We start from the raw sequence: 26649 nt of genomic DNA on the forward strand, positions 1-26649 counted from the left end.
CCTCCTCCTCCTCCTCCTCACCTCCCCTCTCCTCTCCTCCTCTCTCCTCCCCGTCCTCCCCTCCTCCCCCTCAGGGCATCAGCAGTCTCTTCAGCTCTCTCAAAGTGGTCCGTCTGCTGCGTTTGGGTCGAGTTGCCCGGAAGCTGGACCACTACATCGAGTACGGCGCCGCCGTCCTGGTCTTACTGGTGTGCGTGTTCGGCCTGGCGGCTCATTGGCTGGCCTGCATCTGGTACAGCATCGGAGACTACGAGGTGATCGACGAGGACACCAACAGCGTGAGGATGGACAGCTGGCTGTTCCTGCTGGGGGAGACGGCCGGGAGGCCGTACAGGTTCAACGCCTCGGGCTCGGGCCGCTGGGAGGGGGGGCCCAGCAAGGACTCGGTCTACATCACCTCGCTGTACTTCACCATGACCAGTCTGACCAGCATCGGCTTCGGGAACATCGCGCCAAACACAGATGGAGAGAAGATCTTCGCCGTGGCCATGATGATGATCGGATGTGAGTCTCTGATCTGCTTCCTCTGGTCGTTTATGTAGACAAACACAACAATAACGAACATTTAGGAAGCAACAAAACCTTTAAAATCTATAAATAAAATTCTTTTATAGGTCAGAAAAGGAACATTTAGAAGAAAAGTGTTGGCTGGACCATAAAATGAGAGAAGATCTCTGATGTGGGGGGAGCAGGGTCCTTTAAAGCTTCTTAAACAAGCGAACTAAAACTCTGCGGCCTCGCTGTTGTTCACAGGGACAATATAAATTTTTATTATGGAAAATATTTTGTGTAATGTGTAGGGCTGACCCCGCATAGCCGAAGATTCGATGCTTCGATGGGCGGAGCCTGATTCGACTGTCAATCTCACAGTCTAAGCTTCGCAGTGAAACAAGGATCACGCTATTTTGGCGATATGGGGGTGCTCAACGTCTGACTTTACACAGAACTACCAGTTTTCTTCCAATAAGTTAATTTACAGCCTGTTACAATAAACATTTAAACGTTTAATGCTGTAAATAAACATGTAAAAAGAAAATAAAACCTCCAATAAATGTGTGTAAATAAATCCAAAAGTGTAACCCTGACCCTGGGGCGTGTAGGCGTAGCGTTTATGTAGCGGCGGCAGGAGGAACAGGTGCTGAAGAGACGGAGCTCCGGCTTACTGGAAACCCAACAGTAGTCAAACAGGCGTGTCAGGAGAACTAATCTAGAAAACATGACACATAAAAACTGACAATAAGAGACACTAGAAACGCCTTTCAGACGCCATTTGATTTACTCCATTGTTGATATAAATGAATTTATGCTTTAACCCCAAAGCAAAAGCGGCTCTGCTTCCACAGTCAGGCGCCTGGGGTCTCTCTGCGTGGATAAAACTGATGTAGTCGCTGTCACACGGACATAAACGAGCGAACGACCCCCGTTAGACCTCCAGACGTCGGCCTCCGCCTCTCTGCAAATTGAACGGGACATCCCACAATCCCTCTGCACGTGAGAAAAGAGCAGAGTGCCTCAGGTCCCGTCAATAATTTATTGATGGTTGACTCAGCCGTGTGACGCACACGGACTCGTATTCAGCTCAGGTGAAACTCCCAGTGGAGACTCTGCAGAGCAGCGTTGTTGCACTTTAGCATTAAAAGTTCAACTGAAACGTGAACTGAACAGGAAGCCGTCTTATCATCGACCTGCACAAGCGATATTTTGCATATTTTGGTGGCACTGTGGGAACAATAAAAAAAGCTTTTCACACTCTCTCCTTTAGCTGCAATGTTGTTTTTTTTTGAAGCTCACGTGGGCTTCTACATCTCTATCACCTTTATCTGACACCGACTCGTAGGTACCAGCTTTGCAGGCGATGCATTTCTGCCTCAAACAGATTTCAGCCGAGACGAAAACACGGGAAGTTTCGCTGTAATTCGTCTGTATGTGGATCTGCTGCTCTGTCTCTTGGTGCTGAGGGGAGGGACTGAGATGCAGTTTGACCGATGTTTGCCTGAAGGGCGTTTACATGACCGACCAACAGCGTGAAGGCGGGACCTAAAGAGAAAGGTCAAATCAATAGAAAAACCGCACACAATGAACGGCAACGGTAGAAAGCAGAAGCCGAGTCCTGGACATTTTAAGCGACATGTTTGTGTGTTTTAAAACAGGACCCATCATTTGATAATGACGGTAACATGACACGAGTGTACTATCATCAACTGGCGGCTCGCGGGCCACATCCGGCCCGCCAAAGCTTCATATCTGGTCCGCAGAATGGCCACTGATGAAAGTATTGCAATATTTCTATATTTGCAGTATTAAATCATCTGCGGCGATGAAATGCGACGTTAAGTTACTGCCAATGCAAGCTTCACATTAAAAGCATTTAACTGGCGAAGTTGCTGCCGGAGCTGCGGCGAGGAGCTGCTGGTAGCGCTCACACTCACTGTTCAGGATGAGTATTAAATTTGTGACGTCAATTACATGACTTAAATAATAAAAAACACTTCTCCTCTCCTGAAAACATTCATACCAGACTTGCTAACTAGCAGTGGGAATCGCAGGGTACCTCACGATACGATACACGGCTCACGGATAATATCACGGTCCTAAAGTGATACATCAAGATATCTGTCTATTAATACAATACTGTTAGAAAACAGCACAGTTCTGCTCAGTCTGTAAATAAAACTACAGAGCAACTATGAAAAATTATTATTAAAACATTTGTTTATAAAAAGGCACATAAAATGCAAACTTTTTACTGCTAATACTCTTTATTATTTCACACAGAGCTCAGGAAACGTGTACTTTAAGTATCTGCACAGAGTGTCACTCAGGATGTGAAGCAAAATGTGTAGTTTAGGTTAAGATTGTATTTTCATGATCGCGATGCTAATGTCCGTTAGCACGTTAATGGAGATTCCCATTACATGTTAGCATTGAGCTAACTGTTGAAGCGCTATTTTTTATTAATATTATGAATTGATATGATGGGCTGGAATATCGATTCAGTATCGATATTCCAGCGTTTTGTCATCTGTCCTCCAACACGGCACCCACAGATACCATAATGAACATACCTGCTGTAAGTTCTAAGTAAATGACATGATAAATTGGTTAGCTAGCTCACAACGATGTTTATCGGTTTGATGCTGTGACTTAACGAGGCGTAACAGCGTGACAGTTTTTTAATGAGGCATGACGTATGAAGTATGGAACCACTCATACGTCGCCACACCGTTTTAACAACTCAGCAACTTTTGCAACTTTGAGCACAAAATGTAGCTTTTTGTCCAAAAATATTTGGCGAACTATGTGGGTAATCAACATTGTGAGGGGGGCTTTAAGCACACCTACTGCAGAGTGTGACAACACAACGGGAGCTGACTGTGGTTGGCGACAGTTCGCTCGCCCGGGGAAGCTCGTCAGCGTTGTACAGATTTAGAAAGGCCTGTCTGCTCCGATCCGCACAGACAGAAGGACGGCCTCTCTCCGTTAGCAGTCGTTTCCTCAGAGATGTGATGAGGCCTGACACTGTGGTGGAGTTCCTCTCTGAAATATTAACCGTACTGTCAGATCGGCTGCACTCGTGTCCTCCCCGCTGTCTGCTACAGTCTGCACACATCGGCTGCTCAGCAGGACGCCTCGTTCACAACACATGCAAGGAAGATCATAACAATTAACGAAGCAAGTGAGAGATAAAACGAGCAGGTCTACTGTAAGGCAAGAAGCATGAATAGAAAACGGAAAATTGAGAATAAGAAATGAGAATTATTATAAAAAAGCCGGCTGCAGACAGAAGGAAACTACAGGAAGTTCCAGGAGTGGGTCTGCGATACGTCTGAGGTGGGACAACACAAGGCGCTCAAAAGACTTGATTACCGGTGAGGTCAGGGCGACGGGTCTGTAGCCCCTAAGTAACATGGCACGTCTCCAGTGAGGTGTTAAAGATGTCCGTGAACCCCGGAGACAGCTGATCAGCGCAGTGCTTCAGGGTGCTTCCTGGTGGTTCTGCCTCCTGAGCAGCCTGTTCTCCCGGGGGGGGCTCTGAGGCTACATCCACACTACTATGATTTTGTTTTAAAACGCAGAGCTTTTGCTACGTTTCCGCCTGCCGTCCACATTAAAATGGTGAATCCGAACACCTAAAACGGAGGACTTTAAAAACAATGACGCTCGCGTTCGGCTTCCTGATGATCAGTCATGCAAAGCAGAAACGATTCACAGCTGAAACGCTGGTGAGGACGGTCGTTTTAAGTGTGGATGGAGCCTGACGTGGGCAGTTGTGGAGAAGCCCGGGCCCCTGCTGAGGTGGACTCGATGGAGCCACGGTGGTTTGTGTCAGGACTGTCCCGTTGTCTCTCAAAGCGACAGCTCGTCGGCCTGGCGAGCGTCTTTAATGGAGCGGGGGGGCTTCAGGTTTGTGGTGATCTACCTGGGTTCAGGTTCAGAGTCGTTGGCTGAGACCTGGTGTTGTAGGCCCAATCCCACCGTCCACACTCACAGACTTTGAGGCACGTTCCCGGGAAGTGCGTGAGGGCTCTCTCGCGGCCATTTTGAGCCCTTTTCGTAAGTCCACATTTCTGCAGACTCAGTTCATAACGTTGTGACGGGAAACACGGGGGTTACCAGTGGAAGCCGGGCAGCGAGAGAAATATCACGGCACATCTGCCTCATAACAGAAGAAGAAGAACAGTAAACAAACAAGCATGGAAACAAACGCTGATCTTTCTTAACATAGATTTAAGGTGGTACATAGAACAAACCTTATTACACACTTGGTTTATTCAAACATTCATTTTAGTTTCTGCTTAATAAGGCTGTTAGTGCATTAATTATTACTGACAAATGTATATTGACATTTACCTCTGTAGCCTGCAAGACCTAAAAATCTGGCAAAAACACAAAATAAAAAGTGTAAAAACGTGTTTCAGCGTCGTCAAGGTTACGTGATTAAGTGGCAAAGTGCTGCCCCGTTCCTGCTTACAGCATTTTCAGCCCCTGCAGCCTCTTGCACTCAATCACTTTACAAGAGACGTCAGTAAAGTCTGTGAGGGTTCAGGGTTTAGGGGGGACGTTGGGATTCTCTGAGTCCTTCAGCGGTAGGGGTGTGCCAAAAAATCTATACTGCAATATATCGTTAAACACTTTTCCATGATACTGTATCAGTAATCCAGCCCGTCATATCGATACATAAAAAAATAACGCTTTGATGGTTAGCTCAATGCTAACATATAATGGGAATCTCCATTAACATGCTAACGGACATTAGCATCGTGATCGTGAAAACAAACTCCTCATTTTGCTTCACATGCTGAACATCCTGAGTGACACACTGTGCAGATACTGAAAGTACATATGTTTCCTGAACTCTGTGTGAAATAAGAATTTTGCTGTTTGCAGTTTGCAGCAAATAAATACGGGAATTTTGTATTCATAGTTAGACAGATATTGTGATCTATCACTTTAGGATTGTCTAGCGATGTATCGATTATCGCAGAACTGCTGTATCGTGATATTATCGGTATCGTGAGCCGTGTATCGTATCGTCTCGTGAGCTACCCTGCGATTCCCACCGCTATTTAGCATCGCGCACCGCCTTGATAAACCTGTACTTTGACTCCCTTAACCTTTCCTGTCTCCGCTCCTGACAACCTCAATGTGGGCGTGAGTGGTGATGGAGCAGTGGCTAAGACACACGTGTGGGAGACCTGGGTTCAATTCCCACTGCAATACGTCCACCAATGTGTCCCCGAGCAAGACACTTAACCCCGAGTTGCTCCTGAAGTTTGGCTGCTATATTTTGTAGTTTATTTTGATACCCTGAAAATTAGCGTATTTAATTTTTAGAGACATTTTGATGTATTTTTGCCCGTCCCTGGTCGTCTGCGGACGCTTTCTGCACGTGTGCAGTCAACCAGACGTCTGTACAGCGGCAGACAGTTGCTAACAATTTGTAGTTTCTGCATTTGCATGACATGAATTTTGTCCGTGTCTGAAATAGTTGACTGCTTGTGGACACGTGCGCACATGCAGACATCTTCACGCTACGCTGCTAACAATGACTGTACAGGATAAGGGCAGCTGCTAGCGGCGAGGGTCGGCAGACAGTTTGTGGAGGCTTTCCAGAGCAGAGGAAACGTCTGCCGGTAAAAGCTTTTCCTCGCCGAGCTGAAGGACGAAGAGCTTGTCAATGTTGACAATTCGTCTCCTTCGTCGGAAGCTGCCGTCGTCCCCTGTCACGTCAGGATCTCCAGTCTGTTGGTCCGGATCACATTCACATCAGACATCACCTCCGACACGAGGCTTTTTACCTTTCCCGGTTTCATTCGTGTTGACACGTCGTGTGGGATTCATTAAAAACTGTTCAGCAGCAGTGAAACGCTGCAGAGGAAGCCACAGAGTCCAGTGAAGGGAAACGTCTCGTCCAGTTTGAGCGTGGATTCATCCTGCTGACTGACAGTTTGTCCCTGTGGGGCTCCTGTAGAGGCACTGTTCTGAGACCGCTTTGAGGGTGCAGTGCAGTGTGGGTAAACCTTTTGGTTTCTTATTTAGATCCACAAGGAGCACTGAAAGCAGCCAAGTGTTGGATTAACACCTGAGCTGCTGTGAAATCCAGCATCCTGGATCCAGGATGGGGGTTCGGCTCATTAGCATAGCGAGTGTTGTGTAATGCTCGCTGTGACACGAGGACAGAGTCTGAGAGGAAGCACAGAAATAGCCGGTCCACTTTCTTTCCAGAACATCCTCCAGCTCTGCTCTCAGAGGGACCAAACCTCTGTGAGGACACCAGGAGACGGATTATTATTTTGTGTTTTTACAGACGGTTAATAAATGTTTTGTTCCCGTGTAAAGTTTAATCTGCTGAGGGCCGACACTGCGTCCCACAGGGAGTGTTCTTCTTCTTCTCTGAACTTTACAGGTCCCAAATAAATAAGGTTTTATTTTCTTACTCACGTTAGGGTTGCACTTGTGCACACTTCAACAGCGTGTGAGTGAAGAGAGAGAATCGAAAGGAAAACCGAGAAGAGGAGTGAAAGAAAAGAAGACGATTGGCCCGAAGGGGAACAGAGCAGAAACAGGAGCCTTCGACTTGTGTTTTTACAATAAGAATATCGCAAATAATATTGTGATTAATGTCACAATATCACATTTTGTTAATATCGTGCAACCCCATTTAACATTAAAGGAAACTTGCGGTTTATTTCAAACTGCCATATTTCCCATAAATGTGTCTGTTGTTGCTCCGTTGGTCGTGCCGACTCTCCTCACTCCACCGCGCCTCTCAAGAAATAAGAATATCCTGCAAAAGTTAATTCAGAAAGTGAAACTTTCATAGATTCATCTGTGACTGTCTGCACAGTCTGAGAGTCTTTACTGAAATAAATCCATGTCAGAAACATTTAGGGCCGGATTTCCTAAAGGTCTGCGTGAGTAAAAACTTTATTTAACCAGGAAGTCCCTTGAGATTGAAATATCTTTTCCGAGGGAGACCTGGCCAAGACGGCGCACCACTTACAATTTAAAAAGAAATACAGCATAGTCAAAACAAACAAACAAGCGTCACACGTAAAGGAAAGAAACAGGTCACATGTGGCAGTTACATCTTTGAGTTACAGGGCATTTTAACATGGCCTTAAATTAATTTAATGGGACTAGATCATTTAGATTAAGCAAGTTTTACAAGTTTTTCCAAGACCAGGGAGCAAAGTAAGAGAAGGTTTTTTTTTTTGCCCCCCAGCTCAGTAAAAACCCTTTGAACCTGCTCAGAGAGCCACCTGGTGGAACACAGATGAAAACTGCTGGAATTCTGCTGAACCACGTGGATCAGGTCCCGGCACCTACTTCCAGGAAAAACGCCAAAAAAACCCCAAACAAAATAAATCAGTAATATCTCCTCAATCATCAGGCCTAGATGCATAATTCTGGTCTCCTTTGAAAGGTCAGAAGCTGAGGAATATAAATCCATTGTACATTAACATATGTATTTTACTATTACAGACTACATGGAGATGAAATACAGAAAAAATATATATATTTTCACCCTCGCCTGAAAAAGCTATATTTTAATGCAATAAACCATCATAAGGTAGATTATAATGCACCTGAATATCTTCTAATACACCTGTAACTGTAAATCTGATGAAATGAAACTGATATACAACAGTTATTATAGAATCTTTCAAAAATATGACAGGCAAATATTTTGTCCATATTTACTGTTTAAATGTTCACTTTTATTGGGAGTTATCTTCAGAACATTATTTCTCTCCATACAGCCACGTTCCAAAGAACATAAAGCTTCCAAAACATTAAAATATTGATAAAAACAGTCAATATTCCTGTGACCTAAAGCACTCACACGCTTTACAGGCCACAGCTTGAGAACAGAACATCCTACAGAAACAAACACCGCCTCCGCCAAAGCAAACTCTTCTTCTCTACTTCAATCTGATGACCGAAACAAAACTTATCAGCTCAGCCGACCTCACCAAGATGGCGGCCCGCGAGGATGGTCTTTATTGACACAAAGGCCGCTGTTTTTTGGTGAAAAACAGCTAGAACAGCAAAAGTCCGGTACCACATGGTCAAGGAGATTACATAAGTATGCCGTCAGTTTACCGGAGATAGACTTAGTGACGGCCAGCCTGCCAGTTCATCAAGCGTACAATGATGAGTACGGGAGTCAGAGTTAGTTAAAAAGCACAGAGCACTATGGTACACAGAATCTAAAAGGTGGCGAGCATGTAGACAACATCACCATAGTCCAAAACACTTGGAAAGGTAGGCTGCACAAGTGAATTTTTTCTGGCTGTCATGTCATGCAACCTAACCTGTTCTGTTCTTTCTAATGTAAATGCTCCGTACTTGTATAGCGCCTTTCTAAAGCGCTTCTACACTACATCTGCATTCACCAGTCACACACATTCATACACTGAGCCTAAGTGCTCAAACGGAAACTAACATTCACACTCACTCATACACTGGCGGAACAGCCACCAGGGGCAATTCGGGGTTCAGTATCTTGCCCAAGGACACTTCGACACGCAACCAGGGGGAGCCAGGGATTGAACCGCTGACCTAAATACTTATATGATGAAACGTTTTCAATTTAGTCCCCATTTAGTGTGTTAATAGTTATCTTATCTGGAGATTGGGAACGAGCCCTTGAAAACGTCATAAATTTGGTTTTCTTAGTATATAGCACTAACTTGAGGCCGTGTAGTGAGACTTGAAGGTGTTGAAAGGTTAACTGAAGGTCATTTATGGCCTGGTTCAGTGGAGGGGAAACCGAATATATCACTGTGTCATCCGCATAAAGTTGCAGTTTACCAGTTTGCACGTCCTTTCCGATATTATTTATGAATATAGAAAATAAAACGGGGGCTAAAATCGAAGCTTGAGGAACACCCTTGGAAATCTCTAAAAAGTCAGATGTAAGACCATCTATAGAAACACATTGCGTTCGTTCTGTAAGACAGACTGACTGCTGTGTTTCCGATTCCATTGTTACTTAATCTATTATAGCAATAGCTCATGATCAACAGAGTCAAATACTTTGGACAGATCCACAAATAAGGCATTTTCAGTATTAAACGCTTAATTTCTGGAGACATTTTCTGCACCATTTTATGGTGGAAATGTCTTGATTTTTATAAAAGGAAGCACAAAATTCAGAATCTGACAATTCAGAAAATAAAAATGTAATAGAATATAATGCAGTAATCAGTAGGGTTACTTTTTTTGGACTTCTATTGACATTGCATCGCAGTAAAGGTGCACCGATCGATCAGTTACCAATCGTAATCGTCCGATAATGGCTTTAACTAGTGTGATCGGTGGTCGCTAAAAACCCCGATCAGAAAAGCCTCCGTTTCTGTCTCCCGTCCAGATCAAAGCGGCGAACCAAAAGATGTTTGTTTGGAAATGCTGCTGACCCGGTGGGCAAAACCAGAGGACTTTATAAAATGATGACACAGATACTCACATTTGGCTCTTATCAGTCATGCAAAGCAAAAACACGCTGCTAGTTAACAGTCAGCCTGCATGTCTCTGTAATACAGACTCAGTCAGTACAATACAGTCTGTTTTCCGCCGCCGCCGTCTCTCGCTACTCCCTTGTTACTTTCAGTACCAGTTCCACTTCGTTGGCCCGGTGTGGTTCTTCGTCTGTATTACTTTCTGCTTTCGCCAAATCGTCTGCACCTGCGGAGTAGACCATCTGCTTCTTGTTTACCTGAACGGCCACTAGATAGTGTTTTGGTTTTAATACAGACGGAGATGAACTCAGCTGATATGCTGCTGTGGACGGAGAAGATCGTATTCGTTATCAAACTGTTTAAAAAACCGCAGTAGTGTGGATGCAGGCTCACATTACCCCACTCCTCTCTCCACTCCGCTCACGTCAACCCTCCCGTTTAAATGTTTCCCCGTAAGTCTCCAGTATCTTTAACCTTCATAAAATCAAATAAAAACCTGCTGGCCGTATTTAAAGTGTTTGCTACTCTCCCCTCTGGTAAAGTCGGTGGCAGCATGTAAAAGACGTGGACTGTGCTTCTTGCACAAGGATTAAATAAATAAAAACAACCCACTGAAATAAAATTAGGCCAATAGCCTGTAAACCAAATGAATATAATAGCCTGATTATAAGTTATATTAACAGTATAATATGGAATTAACATTACACTTTTATTTTCCTTATGTTATAACTCCTCTCTCACAGAACCTGCCTGAGCTTTCCAGAACAAAAAGCAGCTACTGAGAGTTTATCATTGACTCACGATGCCTGTGCTCCTTTATCTCCTAAGTATTGTGGCTACAGCCTTTTTTCTTGAAGTTTTTATAGTTGTAGTAAATTTATAAAGATGCTGTTTGTTCAGTTTTTGTAGTTTATTCCACAGGAAAGCTATAAGATGTTGGCAGTAACCAGGCAAAGGTCTCTAAGACAGATTGAGTGGAATTTGTTGCCCATGTTTCCTGGCAATAAAATAAACAGTTGTCATTTCATGATACTTTATCATCTGTTAATTTTAATACTTAATACATTGTTTTTAGGACTAATTAAATAAATATACAGTATAATGCTACATGATAATAAATAAAAACAGACCCGGTGATCGGTAACAGCCGAAGCGTTTTTATTTGTTAATTAACATTTCTTGGTGCAAGATATTTTTCAGAACATCTTGAACAATTGCTTTCAGGAAGTGGTGCCTACATGTCCCAGCGTCCTCGGAGTAAACGAGCAGGTCGAGCTACTCAGCTCACCGCTTCACCTCCACCCTCCTCCTGCTCTCTCTCTCCCTCGGCCCTGTCACTTTACTCCCTGTCTCACGCCTCCTCCTCTGCCCGGCGGGGGGGGCCACGGCGCTCCTTTACTCCTTCAGGTCCCTGTGCCTGCTCATCGTCGGCCTCTGCAGCTGATGTTGAAGCTTGAAATTTACGTTGCACCGACCCCAAAGGTGCAGATTACCAGTCCGGCGCTGTGTGCCCCCCCCCCCCCTTCCCAACGCTCCCGTCTCTCGCTGTAGAAAAGAAAAAGTAATTACACAGAAAATGAAATATTTCTAACCTCTGTGTTTTTATCTTGATGATTACGGATCAAACTCCAGTATCTCAAAACGTGTTGGAATTTCAGAATAAAGAATGTCCGATACAGAGATGTCGACCAGAGAAGAAGAGCCTTCAATCTGCTAATTAACTGAAAACACCATTAAATGTGTCCTTAATCTCTCAGTCTGGTTCTGCTGCTCACAGTTAACTTCACCACAGTATTTCTATTTTTTAAGATGCACTGTTAGAGTTTCGGGGGAACGAGGACGCGGTGCGAGCTGCAAGACAGCTTTCCAGATAAACCTGATATTGAAACGAATCATTTCAACGTTTGTCTCTGAGCTGAATGAGAGTGAAATGGTGTAAAAGAAGGGCAGGTCCAGAAAAATGGTGGCATAGTTGTTTGTTAAGGTTTGTTTTTTAGTATTTGACCTGATTCTCGTTGCTGAAGATGCATTTCAGTCAGGAGGGACTGAGGCTAAATATCAGCTTCATGATTATTGTTCAGCACCAAAATACCAAATCAAGCTCCTTGTATATGTAAAACCTGCTCGTCAGTGAGGCTGATCCGGATTCTGAGCTTCCCTGAGCTCTGAAGGTCTGCTGTGGTTTGTAGATGTGAGGACGATCTGTGAGTAAAATAATGCTGCTCTGAGTGTCTGAACAGTTTCTTTGGTCCAGAAAGTTAAAAATAACACAAACAGCTTGTGTGCAGCTCCTCAGCGGTGAACCTCCGGACCTGGCTCTGGTTCCGGACCTGCTGCTTCAGCGTTAGCTCGGCGCCCTCTGCTGTGTTGAGGCTGTACAGTAACCTTTCTGAAGGTCACAGTGAGGCCTGTGTGAAATGATTAATGACACTTCCTGTCAGCTCGGCGGTCTGAGCGGCTGTCAGGGCGTTGCTGGTGGACGGGGTCCGTATTGATCCGGTGACCCTGGGTCCATTCTGCTGACGGGCTGGGGGGGGGGGGCTGAGTCAGGGACAGACCGCAGCAGCTTTTATTGATGAGCTGAGACGCTAACAGCTAATCTGTCAATAGACACAGAGTCGCATCTGACCAACGCTGTCAGCGCTCAGAATGAAGAAACCCAGACGGCCTCACTGAAAGTCAAAACTGGAGGCAGAAGAGGCGTGAAATTAAAAGTCAGGCATCACAAACCTTCAATCAAGCTTTGACAGCGTTTCAGCTTGAAAGCTGCAGTAGTCGCAACAATTGAACCCTTAACCAGAGGTATCGTTTACGCTGAGGACCGTAACCACACAAAAGTTTCCTGAAAATTAGTTTGCGCCAAGAAATATTAACTAACAAATGAAAATGCTTCTTTGCACAGTAAGAAAAGATGCATGGCAATTTAAATACAGAAGAAACAAATGTGCATTATTCCAATAAGGTAACTGAAGCTAAAAAACAACAACAACATACTGATTCTGAAATGAACCACAAAATGTGCAGCGCTGATCAGTAACTTCAACAACTTCCTGTCTCAGTTTCTTCTTGTTTCAGTTTTCCGTTCCCTTCCTGTGAACATTACAGACAGCTGTCTTGTTTCTTTAACAATAAAAAAGTTTGCAGCATTGAAACAACACGGCAGTTAAACATCTAAAGATAGAACAGAATAGAAAAGCACTTTATTGTCCAGCCAAGGCTGGAAAATCCTCTTTGGTCTCACCAGACCTATAAAAACATCACCATACAAACACAGACATAGATAAACAACATCATATCACATCGCTGCCGTACATCTCTGCAGTTTACCCCCCCACACACAGGGTACATTAAATTTAGCTGACGCTTTCATCCAAAGCGACTTTGCCAGAGGTACTCTGTATCGTCCTCCTGAAGGGAGCAGCTCAAACTCAGTATGGAGGAGGCGTTTATTGAGCAAAGTAAAACCTCAGCCTACGTAAATCCAAAAGCCGTTCCAGCAGAATATGGATCTGCATTGAATTAAAAGCAGAGTTAAAATCTATAAATAAAATCCGTGCATACGTGTTATTCTGCTGGAGACGACTGGAGAGCACATTAACCATGGTAAGGGTAGCATCCTCAGTCCCCTTATTTGTTCTGCAACTAAATTGTTCTTTTATGCATGAGGTATGATGTTTGCTGACAACCTTCACCATGCTCTTAGCCAGAATGGGGGTTAAGGCTACAGGGCCGAGGTCATTCAGGGATTTAGACCTTGGTTTTTTTGGGTAATGGTCTTATGATCGAATATTTCCATGTCTTAGGGTACAGCATAGGTATACAGTAAGAACTGGAATAGTCTAGGTAAGACAGTCTTTAGCTGGCTGGCACAGATATGGTTAATTTATTAGCTAATATTGTTAACGTTATTCCTTTAGTTATTTACATTATTTCATATTTAAGGGCCGTGATGTTGGTCCGGCCTGTGGTTTTAGCGTTGTTTGATTGTTCACTCTCTAGTAGCCCACGCTACGCCCTTTAGTTGTGCCGTTATGCATTATTTTTCCCGATCAGACGTAAAATCTGTAAAGATCTACTCTGAACCCCTGTTATATTTCCCTTAATATTTCTCTGAAAAGACTGTAAAAAAATATTTTTTTATCTGAGCACATATGTCACCAACACAAAGTGACGCCATTCACGCGTTTTAATGCATGGATGAAGGAATTGTTCTGAGGTTCTTGTTGGTTACATCCGTAACGGTAAAAATTTGAATAAAAAATTAAAGGTTGCGATTCACTCCATTTAAAAGACCTGAAACTGGTTCCGCCAAGACTCCTGCATATGTGAGGATGGATGAGGTAGTTTAGCTGCTTCAACAGCAGAGCTTCATCCATCCAATAATAAACAGGGTTTGATAAAATACGTTACGCTCTGACGAGGCACCACAGAATACCTCGGTAATCAAGTGCCGACATTAAAGTTGACTGAACAACAGTTTAGAAAATACAGATAACCTTTAATTCTACACGGAGTTTGTTGAACATGAATCTTGAATTAGAGTCCGTTGACAAGCCAGATTCCCAGAGTATTTGTATGACTCAGAAAAGAGTAATGAGTATTTAAAGTTTGAATTAGTCAGTGAATCTGGTGGATGTGAAGAAGACCATGTACTCTTCTGCATTTAAAACAAGTCTGCAATTAAAAAGTGTTAACTGGAAAGCATCAAAAAAAGACTAAAGCAGTCAGAGCTGGAAGGGCAAATAAATAGGAGTATCATCTGCATAAAAATGGATACTGAAGTTCAGTCGCTAAGTCGCTCTCGTCAAAGCCACCAGACTCCCTTGACAAAAACCATAATTTTGCTTCTAGCTTCTAGCTGCATGGATCTAAACTATAGACCGAGACAGAGGTAGGCCAGCAACTCCCGTGTTCTGCAAGGTGAAACTACAATTACAAGCAGAGCCTGTCGGTGGCAAAAACAAGTACTCTAGAGGATGACTGGGTGCAAGGATTATGGTGCAGCCCTGGTTCACTTCTGCCGACTGCAGCACGCTCGCTGGATCAAATTCAAAACATTTTGTGACCCAATTAGTCACAGAGACCCTGAACTCAGCCTTTAATAGCATGTCAAATTGGATGACTTTTAATCCATAAAATATCTAAATATCTTAATCTGTCGTGTCTTTTAGTTTAAAAAAAAAAAAAGAAGCCCAAAACAACTAAATGTTCCTTCCTGTTAACAGCGCTGCTCTACGCCACCATCTTCGGTAACGTCACCACCATCTTCCAGCAGATGTACGCCAACACCAACCGCTACCACGAGATGCTCAACAGCGTGCGGGACTTCCTCAAACTCTACCAGGTCCCCAAAGGCCTGAGCGAGCGGGTGATGGACTACATCGTGTCCACCTGGTCCATGTCCAGAGGCATCGACACCGACAAGGTAACAAACACTTCACGAGCGGCTCGGTTTAACTGGTGGATTCAGACGATGATCACAGACATGTGGCCTTTTGTAATATCACCAACAAAGTCAAAATTGTTCAAGTATTTGCAGGGCTTTTTTTTCTACTTTATTGGATTGTGATAACATTTAGAGAGTAAACATGAGATGATGGGATCACTCGGCCGGACTCGCTGAGTGTAGATTGACAGCTGCTGCTTGTGACTCACAGTGAGTTTTCCACAACATTATTCACCATTATACACCGATCAGCCAGAACATTATGACCACCTGCTGGTCTCTCTTCCTTGGACCACTTCTGATAGGCACTGACCCCTGCAGACCGGTTTGGAGATGCTCTGACCCGGTTGTCTATCCCTCTTTGTTTGGTCCTTGTCAAAGTCACTCAGATTCTCACGCTGCCCATTTTTCTGCCTTCTTCTGTTGAAACCATATGTTCAGTGTTATTCAATTTCCCTGTCAGTGGTCTTGAAGTTATGGCTGATCGGTGTATGTTATATACAGTTATTATAAAGGTCTGGCTCACAGTCGGAGTTCCACTTCATTCCAAAGTGGATGGACGGGTCAGGACTCTGTGTGGGCCAGGTGAATTTCTCTTTACTCAATTAATATGAGATTTTCCTTCTTTGGAACTCATGGCCCTTTTCCACCGCATGGAACCAGCTTGAACCGCCCTTTTTGGTTTTTCCATTGGGGAATCATTGTACCCAAAAACATTGGAGAATCGTCACTATTCACTGCATCATCATTGCGCGCACCAGATGGGGGCCAGTGTTTTATATTTTACAGTTTTCATCACTAAATCCACTTCTGAGAAGTTTTGAGGCGAAAAAAATCAACTGTGTAGATTGTGATAATATTGGCAGTTTTACAAAAACTGATCGGAACTGATCGGAAATGTGCTTAAATGTTTTCGGAGTTGAGGAGCTCCACAAGTGCTGGAGGCGAAAGCTAACGGGCTGGAAGTTTCGTTGCTATGATGGCCAGCGACATTAAGAGGGTACAATCTGCAATGGAAAAACGGAGGACGGCGTGCCAAAAGCGAGACGAGTGGTACCAACAATGGAAAAGTGCCATAAGAGGCCCAAACCAGGAGAAGCACCAGACCAAAAATAAAAACAGTAACATCACAACAGACTTGTCACTCAGCCCCTGTGGATGCAAAGTGTTCCTCTCCTGCCGCTGGACTGGCTTTTATTACTCACTTTGATTCCTTCTGGACCAAATGGAACTTTTTTTTAGATCCGATAAGCTGCATCCAAACAAGAAAGGAACACGAAAATTTAGTTGGAATCTTATTAACCTGTTGAGCACAGGCACCCTTTTCCAGGAAAAACATATTTATTTTACCATTACAGACTACATGCAGGTGCAATAAAGAAAAAATATATTTTCATCCTCGCCTGGTAAAAAAAAGATTTTAATACAATGAACCATAAAAACCTTCATAAGGAAGCTTATAATGCAACTGAATATCTTCTAATGCACCTAGAATGCAATTGTAACTGTAAATTTGATGAAAATAAACTAAAATACAGCAGTTATCATACAACATTTTCAAGGCGAATGTCCATATTTTGACAATATCTGCTGTTTAAATGTAGACTTTTATTGGGAGATATCTTTACAACTATTTCTGTCCATACAACCAAGTTCCAAATGACAAAACACTGAAATATTGATATAAACAGTGACTATTCATCAACATTCCTGTCACCAAAAGATTGAGAACGTAACATCCCACAGTGATGAGGGGGGCATCAATCCCGCCACTAATATATTCATCCCTGTTACAGGATCCAAAACCAACATCTACTCCCAGTCCGCTCAGACACAATCTAATCACAGTTAAAACCACCTCAACGGTCCCTGTCAGGTCGCTGGCAAAAATGTCACGGCGTCATGGCGGTTAGCTTTCCTTCCGCTCACTCAGACGTGGTTAAGTCCAGGTGAAGCGTGTGTTCTTGTCAGCAGCAGGATTTCAGGTGTCGGATGTGGAGGGAATTTTAAACGTTCCCCGAAACTCTCTTGGAAACTTCTCCTCGTTTGAATCGCTTGGTTTTTATGACAAGATCTAACTGCTTTTATTCAGGAATACTCTGATCTTTTAGCTTCTATTACACCAGACTCTTGATCTAAGGTGATTTTAACTTATTTTGATGTGTGCTGCCTCTCTGCTTAGACATTGTGAATTTCCTTTGAGGGTCAACACTTACTTACAGGTACACACCCTGGACACTGTTCTGTCCTCGGGTTTCATCTGTGTGTCGGGCCAGAAAGCCAATATTTTGAAGTCCTCCCACTTCCTGCCCCCAACAGATTCTCTTCTCTCAATACAAACTCTGCTGACAGATTCCAGAAGGCCTTCACCACTGCATCTGCACGGAGCAATAACCATAAATCAAATCTGTCAACAGGAGAGTTACTAAACAACTTCTACAGTGCATGTAAAGCTGGACACCGTAGCGCCTGGAAAAATCCGCCGCGCCTTGTTATTGACATTAATCTTTATTGTTGGTGCTTTTATTTCTTTTTATTTTATTGCTGAATCGCCAGATTTTCTTTAGCCTCAGTCCTGAAGTGTTTTGTCCTGGTTCGGATCAGCGATCAGCTGATAGTTTCAGCCCTCTGATGTGACTGTCTGAAATGAACGTGTGCGCTGCAAGAAGTTAAATTATCTTTATATTTACTTTTCTGTGTGTATAAATATACGTTCTTGGTTGCACTTGTTGCAGTAGAAGTAGTTCTTGTCGGTGTCGTGGGACGAAGAATAATATTTCACACCTCTGTATGTTTTTAATAAATTGGGGAAGTGACAATAAATTGAACTTGAACTTTGACCTCAGTGTGACCTCTGCGTCTGCAGGTGCTGCAGATATGTCCGAAGGACATGCGGGCGGATATCTGCGTCCACCTGAACAGGAAGGTGTTTAAGGAGCACCCGGCGTTTCGTCTGGCCAGCGACGGCTGCCTGCGAGCCCTCGCCATGGAGTTCCAGACCGTCCACAGCGCGCCGGGCGACCTCATCTACCACGCCGGAGAGAGCGTGGACAGCCTCTGCTTCGTGGTGTCGGGGTCGCTGGAGGTCATCCAGGACGACGAGGTGGTGGCCATTTTAGGTGAGGAGGTTGTTTTTTTTTAAATGGACGCCTGAAAATGTGCCGCCTCTAAAACACATCTCCAGGTAGAGTTTAAGTCAGTTTGAGTCAAAAAGGATCAAACACACGTTTCCTGAAGTCGCCTTCCCAGTGTGACTCACACACAGGCCGCTTAAATCCCTCAAATCGACGGATCAGCGGAGCAGGATTATCCAGTATAATAGTATATATAACAATAATATAACGTAGTGATGGCTTTGATAGATCATGTGCGAGCAGATTTACTCCTGTTCAGAGGATTCTCTTCGTTATAGTTTATATAATATGTTTTTTAAATAATCGTGTTTTTTCTAAACCCAGTTTAAAGCCAAATATCCGTGTTTAGTTCCAAAATATTTTACAGTCCAATAAATTCAGATTTACAACCTGATGAAAGAGAGAAAATGCAGATTCTCACGCAGGAATAAAAATACTAGAAAGGAAATAAATCAGAAATCAAACAATAGAATCAAAGTAGAGCAAACTTAAACCTATAAACCAGTGTTGTATGTTTATGTGTCATACTGTGTTTTCTCTTAAGCTGCTTCTTATTCAGGCATCTCTTGCAAAAGAGACGACGCGACTCCGACTCTGATTGAATAAAATAAAAACCTTGGTCAAATCTGACTGTGTGACGCAGTTAAAACGTGTTGAAATGCAGGAAGTCACTGATCCTGTCACGCCACGAAATCAGAACCAGCCTGTCTCTCATCACTCTAAACATTGCTGGGAGCACTTTCCTACAAGGTTTCTTCCAGCTTTAGTTCCCTTCTGTCCCGTGGACGTCCTGCTATCTGTTGTGGTGACGCGGACGCTGATATCGGGGAGATTTCCTGTCAGGATCACGGCTCAGCTCTGAAGAACCTTCTGGATGTTGTCCCGGTCGGGCTCGTCCATCAACCCTTCTCTCAGGTTTATAAAAGCTCCTTCAGCAGGAACAGAAGTGTCGGCGCGGCGTTTTAGTCTGAAATTGAAAATGTCGGCAGCTGACACCACCTCCGCCTCCGGAGGAAACACCTGAGCCCCGCAGAGTCACCTGCCACACAGCGAGACGCTCCGCCGCCTCACATCCAAACCACAAACAAAACATGGTTTCTATTTCCATCAGCGAGCTCCGGGGCCTTCATTAGCAAAGCGTCTTTTTTCCTTCTTCTGGGTTTGGTGCTTTTGGTTCAGAAACTAACAGGAAGCTGAGCCAACAGCTGTCAGAGTCTTTATGTTACTCACAAAACCTCCCTGATATTCAGCAGGGACTCGGCTCCGTGGATGAATTAACACGAAATGAGGATGAAACCACATCACAAGTTCAGTTACAGCAAATCACTGGATTCCTGTCAGCGTCCTGACATGTTTCATTTGGGCGTGCATTAATTCCACTGTCGCTGGTAATTTCAGCATCTTTGCACGCTAACGCGGTGATTACTTTAGAGTCTCCTGGTGAACAGATTAGGGCCGTCACAGATTTTCACTACACGATCGTCACGGCCAAAAGAGTTCACCATAACAACATTATTGAGCTCGCTGGCTCTTCTTTGCTCCCCTGTAACAGCCAGTTGTCCTCTGGAAACTGAAATATAATTATCCGGACGTACACTCAGGGCTGGGCTATAAATCAATAATGATGATTATCGCAATATAATTTTCCTCTAACATTATAACAAAATGTTCAATATATCGTCAATAAATGTTTGATTGAATTAATTTGAATCCACTCAGTTAAAACTTTATGGATACAGATTAATAACTCACCGCTCTGAAACTCTCGCTCCAGTCCAGGTTGCCGAGCCGGTCGGCAACACGTACGGCTGAACCCGAGCCGTTTACCGGCTTCTCGCTGACCCGCCCTGCTCTGCTTCTGATTGGCTAATGGTCCTTAACTAGGAACTGAGCATGTGCAGCTCCCAACAAAGATCATTTAGAGACAAGATGTATCACTCCATAGCTAAAACGAAGCCTTCAACACAGGCTGAAAAGAGGAGCTGCAGCAATGTGCAGTATGACAAAAATATAACCATGGAAACCTGCTCTGGTACAAACTCTAAATAAGATGAGGAACCTGAAAATGAGCAGAATACCACCTCTTTAAACTTTCAATTAAGATATTTATTTTGTTGAGGAAAAAGGGCTAAAAAAAAAATTTACCAAATCATATTTGTTGAAAACAGATTTAATCAGAATAGTTCTGAATGTGTAATTTGTGAAGTGATTCTCTGTTTGGCATGAAGTGTTTGTCCCGTTCTGACCATAAAGAAAAGTTTAACCGCACAATTAACCATCTGGTTTCTTCAATTTTCACTCAGGAGCAAAAATCAGCCTCTAAACTCGAAAGAAATAACGATTTGATATTTATTGTGATAATTATCGATATCAAATGATATTAAATGTTTTTATCGTGATGACATTTTTAGCCATAGCGCCCAGCCCTACATGTGCACAGGACAGAGCTGTACACAGCTGTTAAGTTGCACTAGCTCCACCTACTCTGTTGAGCGGGAATTATTAAAGATTTAAATAAGACGGTTATGGTCAGTACCGTCTTATTGCAACGTTCCGGGTACCGTGTTCATAGACCTGTTAGCCATGCAGCTAGCATTCTGTTGTCTGCTCACCCGGGTCCAGTCCGGTGCTCATTCCGGCGCCGCTCCCAGCCGGCATCGTCTCGCCAAGCCTAAAAGACCTCTTCCTGCCGCCATAAAGCTCCTGTGCCAGCAAGACCTACAGTCCCCCAGTGCTCCCGGTCCGGCCAGATCAGCTGATTGGACGACTGTAGGACATCAGCAGGAAAACCAGAAAATATAAATTCACCTCTAGTTTTGCCAAAATCTGTCGATACAGTTTATTTTCCATTCACAAGTAAATGTTCCACTGCGGAGGCCACATGACTTCCTGCTGGGATCCCTCTCCAGGTTCTTTTCTAGCAGGAAGGCGAAAGATTCTCTGCTTGCTGCTTCTCCATCGCCGTTTCTGCGTCTACATTCTTGTCTCTTTGTGTTCTTGTGAAAAGTCGTCAGTCGCAGCCCGAGTCACCGTTGCAGTTCAAAAGTCCGCGTCGAGCCAAGTACGGTCAAATCCCCGGATGGTGACTTGTGGTGACTTCAGATAGCCAGGTGTCCCAGAATGCTTTTCGCCACCAAAAAAACGGGAATGGTGGAGGAGAAAACTAATACTGCTGTTCTTGTGTCACGGAATGCAGTTTTAAGAGTATGCAGGAATATACTTGTTTTCAGAGATGTGAGGTCCTGCCCGCTAACGGGTCCGGCCATCATCAAGTCCGCTGCTGGTCCCGTTGCTGACTGACGGACTGCGTGATCCCGTTCCTGGGAGTTTGTACCCCCGAGCTGAACTTGCAAAATCCGAACTTGGCGAGTTCGGTATAGAGAAACAGCCCATGTGACCAGGGCTGGGTGGGTCCAGTGGGTTTGAAATTTTTACTGTCCCTGTCAGAGTTTTATTACTCTGTTAACATGTTTAGTTGTTTATTAATTTCATTTACTGTTTATTTGACAGGGACAGCGCACAATTAAAATAATTTCACCAGAGCATAAAACACACAAAAGACACAAACAACCACTAAAACAAAAAATACACTTCATCAAATAACAAAAGATTATTAAATACGTTAAAGCTCGTAGCTCCTTTTTTAATGATCAGAATGGACTAAATCATATTTAATATTGGATTTTATTAAGATGTCTGTCGACTGTGGTGGGAGGCAGAAATCCTCTGTTTCTCCCACTCAGCTGATCCTGATATTTAGGGTAGTCGAGTTAGCCTCTGTTCCTGAAGCCGCTGAGAGGAAATGAGCCTCTGCTGAGCCGTTTCTGCCCTTATCTGCTTTTACCTCTAGATAATTACCAGAAGAGACGTTTCATCAGCTGCACTTCCTCTCTGGATAAATATTTAGACTTTCATTGCAGGTCTCTGAGTTTCACAGCACGGTAGAAACTATTTAAAGTGCGTGTTCTCACCTCAGCTTCACTTCCTCCTTTCACATTTAGACTGATGTTTTATGGGAGCAGCTGCAGCCAGCCTTCACTCTGCAGCACTCGGCTGCTTCATTAATATGGCAGCGTTCGTCATTGTGACCCTTCGACACGGGGGAGGACAGAGGTCTGAGGTCCGCTCGGAGGAAGCAGTGAGACCGACACTAACCTTAACGTCGATCTCGGGTGTTAAATGTGTGAAGTGTAGCTTCATTTTAAATCTCCCGCTCTTTCTTGACCATTTTTCCAGTCGTGGAAAACATGTGAAATGAGAGAGAGTAAAATGTCCTGGAAAATCTTCTGTTGTCCTGTAATATTGTTATGTTGCGGCCCCCCCACCCCACCCCTTTTACCTAATTCTGTTTGGACACGGGGGACCAACGAGTGTAGGACGTCCTCGAACATAATCCACAACGGCCTTGAGTACTTGTTAAAAAGATTCTCAGATAGGTAGGAGCTAGTCCAAGAAGTGCCCTATAGATAAAACACAGCCATGGTTCGAATTACGGGGGGGTTTGACCCCCTAATTAAGGCTTGGACCCCCCAAAAGAGGCAAAACCAACAGTTCAGGGGGGTCTTTCTTACCTGTAATTGTAAATATTACAATATATTTCCTGTACTCATGCCTTATATTCAAGAATCTTGAAGTAGGATTTCTGACACCCCTAAAATGGACCGTACCATTTCCTAACCTTGGCGTCCTGTCTGCCCGCATCAGCTGCTCCAGTCAGAGCATCACACGCTAATGGAGACGCTGTAAGTTAATGTCAGTAGTTATCTAGCTGCTGTAATACACTGAACTTTCCTACCTTCAGAGTTTGTAATTAGCCGGCCGACAGCCCTCCCTGTACTTTCTTTACCAGCGTATCTTTTCATATGTAACTGTCAGCCGACACTGGGGCTCAGGCACGAGCAGCGACACTGAGGAAACACATTCTGACATCAATATATAGAGGTTATTATTTCATTTCAAGTATTCTGTCAGTCTTTCTACAATCAGCACGATATTTGTTTCCACTCAGGAGTTTTACCTGCTCAGGTGAATGTTAAAATGCAGGTGTGTTGTTTCACATGTATTCACTTTTATCTATATCGCGCCGATTCATCACAAAAGGTTATTTCATGGCACTTGTTCTACAGAGCAGCTGTAGACAGTAGCCTACTCTGTTTAGCAGTGTTGCACAACTGCTTTATTGAACGCAGATTTCATTTCATTCACAGTCAACATGAGCAAGATGAAAGGAGATATTTGCAAAAAAAAAAGTTGAAATAATGGGAATTAGAGATGATAAGGCAGACTGTATTTTATGATCGTGTCTTTGGTTCTGGTTCAACACTGTGTGGGTCTGTGATTGAGCCGTCCTGATGGGCTGCAGTAGAATAGTGGCCTCTCACTACATGTTATGGAGCACCGTGAACTGGTGCAATGAATTTGATTTATCATCATCCACAGACTGCACATAGTATTAAATGAGCAAGAATATAAAACAAGGTTTTATAAAAACTTAACTGAAACCATGTTGAACTAAAATAAACTAAAACTATAAAGCAAAAGTCTTTAGTTTTCATCTTTATCAGTGTATTTGAAAGGGCCCACATAAGCCTGGAATGTTTGGTGGATATAAAATCTATCTTCCAGTTTTTCAACTGTACAAGTTTGTCCACGCCCCTCGCCTGGCATGATGGCGGCAAAAGTCGAATTCCCAAAGACTAAAACTAATAAAAACTAAACTGAAACGAAGCATTTTCAAAAGATTTAAACTAAAATAATCTTGCAAACCGGCTTTTAAAAAGTCAAGTCAAACGATCTAAAAATAATAACCTTGTATATAAACCTCACCTGTCCGTGTCTCTGCAGGTAAAGGTGACGTGTTCGGTGACGTGTTCTGGAAGGAGATGACGTTGGCGCAGTCCTGCGCTAACGTGCGAGCGCTGACCTACTGCGACCTCCACATCATCAAACGGGACGAGCTGCAGAAAGTCCTGGAGTTCTACTCCGCCTTCGCAAACCACTTCGCCAGAAACCTGGTGCTCACCTACAACCTGAGGAAGAGGGTGAGTCAGCACGCCGGACACGTGTCTTTATTTCATTTAAACCTGGGTTTACAGCAGCGTCCGTCATCACTGTCTGTCAGTTCTAGAGGTAACTGGACAGAAGACGTTTTGTCCATCAGAGACTTTAGCCTGTGGCGCCGGCTCGACTCGTCTCCACTCGCCTTTTTTCCTTCGGGGACAAATGGTACATGGTACTTTTTTCTGACGTGAAAACTGTCACGGTTTTGTGGTGAAGGCAGGGTTGAGCAGGTTGGAGGACCCAAACGCAGGACACGAAGGCTAGCAGGGGCAGTTCAGTGAAGGGTTTTAATATAAACAAAAGGCGAGCACACTTACAAACTGAGTGGCTGATGACAGAGTCCAAAAAGAAAGGTTGTCCAACAGAAATCCAAAATCCAAAATGAGCAGGGAAACAGGGAGACACGACGAGTGAGGCTGACAGGAGCAACACACTGCTACACAGGGTGACAACACAATGATCCGACAAGGACAAGACAGAAACACCAGGTATATATACACAGGGACTAACGAGCAGGGCGGGAGCAACACAGGTGAAAGACATGAGGCTAACGAGACACAGGTAGAGAGAGAGCAGGGGAAGACAGAGACAGACATGCAGAGGGATCACTGGGGTAACAGACATGACAAGGGTTACTGAACACTAGACGACAGACAAGACAGAGACGGACATGAATGAACCCCAAAACACAACAGACTATATAACTGATACTGGACACAGGACAGAACCCAAAACACTAAGACATAAACCGAGACACAGGACTGGGAACAAAGACAAAGAACTGAAACACAGGACCAAGAGCCAAGATAAAAAATGAGACATAAACTACTAAGGACAAGGAACGAGAGAAACAGGAAAACAGACATACGAAACAAATGGCAAAACTCAAACTCACAAGGAAGAAACCACAACTCATAACAGAAAACACTGCAGACTGCTGAACGTTAGCTCAGTTTAGCTGCTCAGTTTGTTTTTTAGTTCAGGATTCCTTCAGATCGTTCAGGAGGTTTCTACCTAATAAAACAATAATGATAATTATCGCAATATAACTTTCCCCAATAACAAAATAACTAATGTTCGATTTTTTTATTCTATTTAATACATTTGAATCACGAACGAATAAGCACTAAAGCACTTTTCTATTATTATGTTGAGGAAATGGACTGAAACAAGATTTTACTCATCATATTTGTTGAAAACAGATTTTATAAGAATAGTTCTCAAGTTTCTGCCTCAGATGTGTGAAGTGATCCTCTGTTTGTTCTGAGCAGAAAGAAACACATTAACTTTCATTCAGGAGCAAAAATCCACCTTTAAACCTGAAAGAAACGATAATTTAACATTGAAGATAATTATTTATATCGAATGATTTATTTTTTGGGCTGGAACCATGTGGTATGAAAGGGGCTTAAAACAACACGGAGAAACGTGACAGTGTGTTTGTGTGCGCTGAGCTGAGCCTGTGTGAGATCGTCTTGCAGCTCGCCGCCGCCGTCGCTCTGTCGTCGTCAGGTTTTTTCACACTGAAGACTTTACACAAGCTGCTTTGTTGTCGTCCCCGCAGAGCAGGTGTGGTGTCAGCTAAGCCAACAGTGCGGAGGCGGGTGACGACGGGCCGCCGTGTTCACACCTCCTCCGCCGACGCCACAGACCAACAACACGCTCACTGAGGCTGCAGAGATCAAAAACACATCACCGGGAACTCAAATCACCTCGGGGAGCGAACAGAGGCTCACATCCCGTCAGCAGATTAACCGGGACACAGTCCCACACCATCGGAAACGCTAGCTCAATGCTAATGCTACCTGATACAGGTTTAATAAACACCAGCAGCAGTTTGATGTTGGGTCTTTACACTCTTCTTCTTCTCTGCTTTTATCAGCAGCAGCTGTTCACCTGTCCTTGAGCCCCGCAAGGTCGTTTTAATAAGCTCACCAGCAATCAATACACTGATTTACAAATTTCATCAGTGACACATCCAGAACTCCTGCTCGTGTCAGAGGGGCGTAAATCCACTTCCTGTTTTCACCCTGACCTCTATCTG

General features: G+C 43.8%; 1 protein-coding gene across 1 annotated transcript; it reads left to right on the forward strand.

Annotated features, from left to right (window-relative positions):
• Nucleotides 1–50: 50 nt before the first annotated feature.
• On the forward strand, nucleotides 51–26275 carry LOC123970462 (potassium voltage-gated channel subfamily H member 1-like; the record flags this gene model as incomplete). Its single annotated transcript, XM_046048507.1, has 5 exons — nucleotides 51–504; nucleotides 15191–15390; nucleotides 18278–18530; nucleotides 24390–24661; nucleotides 26087–26275. Coding segments are annotated over 5 exons (1368 nt in total), but the record flags the coding sequence as incomplete, so codon positions are not given.
• Nucleotides 26276–26649: the final 374 nt, after the last annotated feature.

The sequence above is a fragment of the Micropterus dolomieu genome, linkage group LG04 (assembly GCF_021292245.1).
Source record: "Micropterus dolomieu isolate WLL.071019.BEF.003 ecotype Adirondacks linkage group LG04, ASM2129224v1, whole genome shotgun sequence".
In the NCBI taxonomy this organism is placed as follows: Eukaryota; Metazoa; Chordata; class Actinopteri; order Centrarchiformes; family Centrarchidae; genus Micropterus; species Micropterus dolomieu.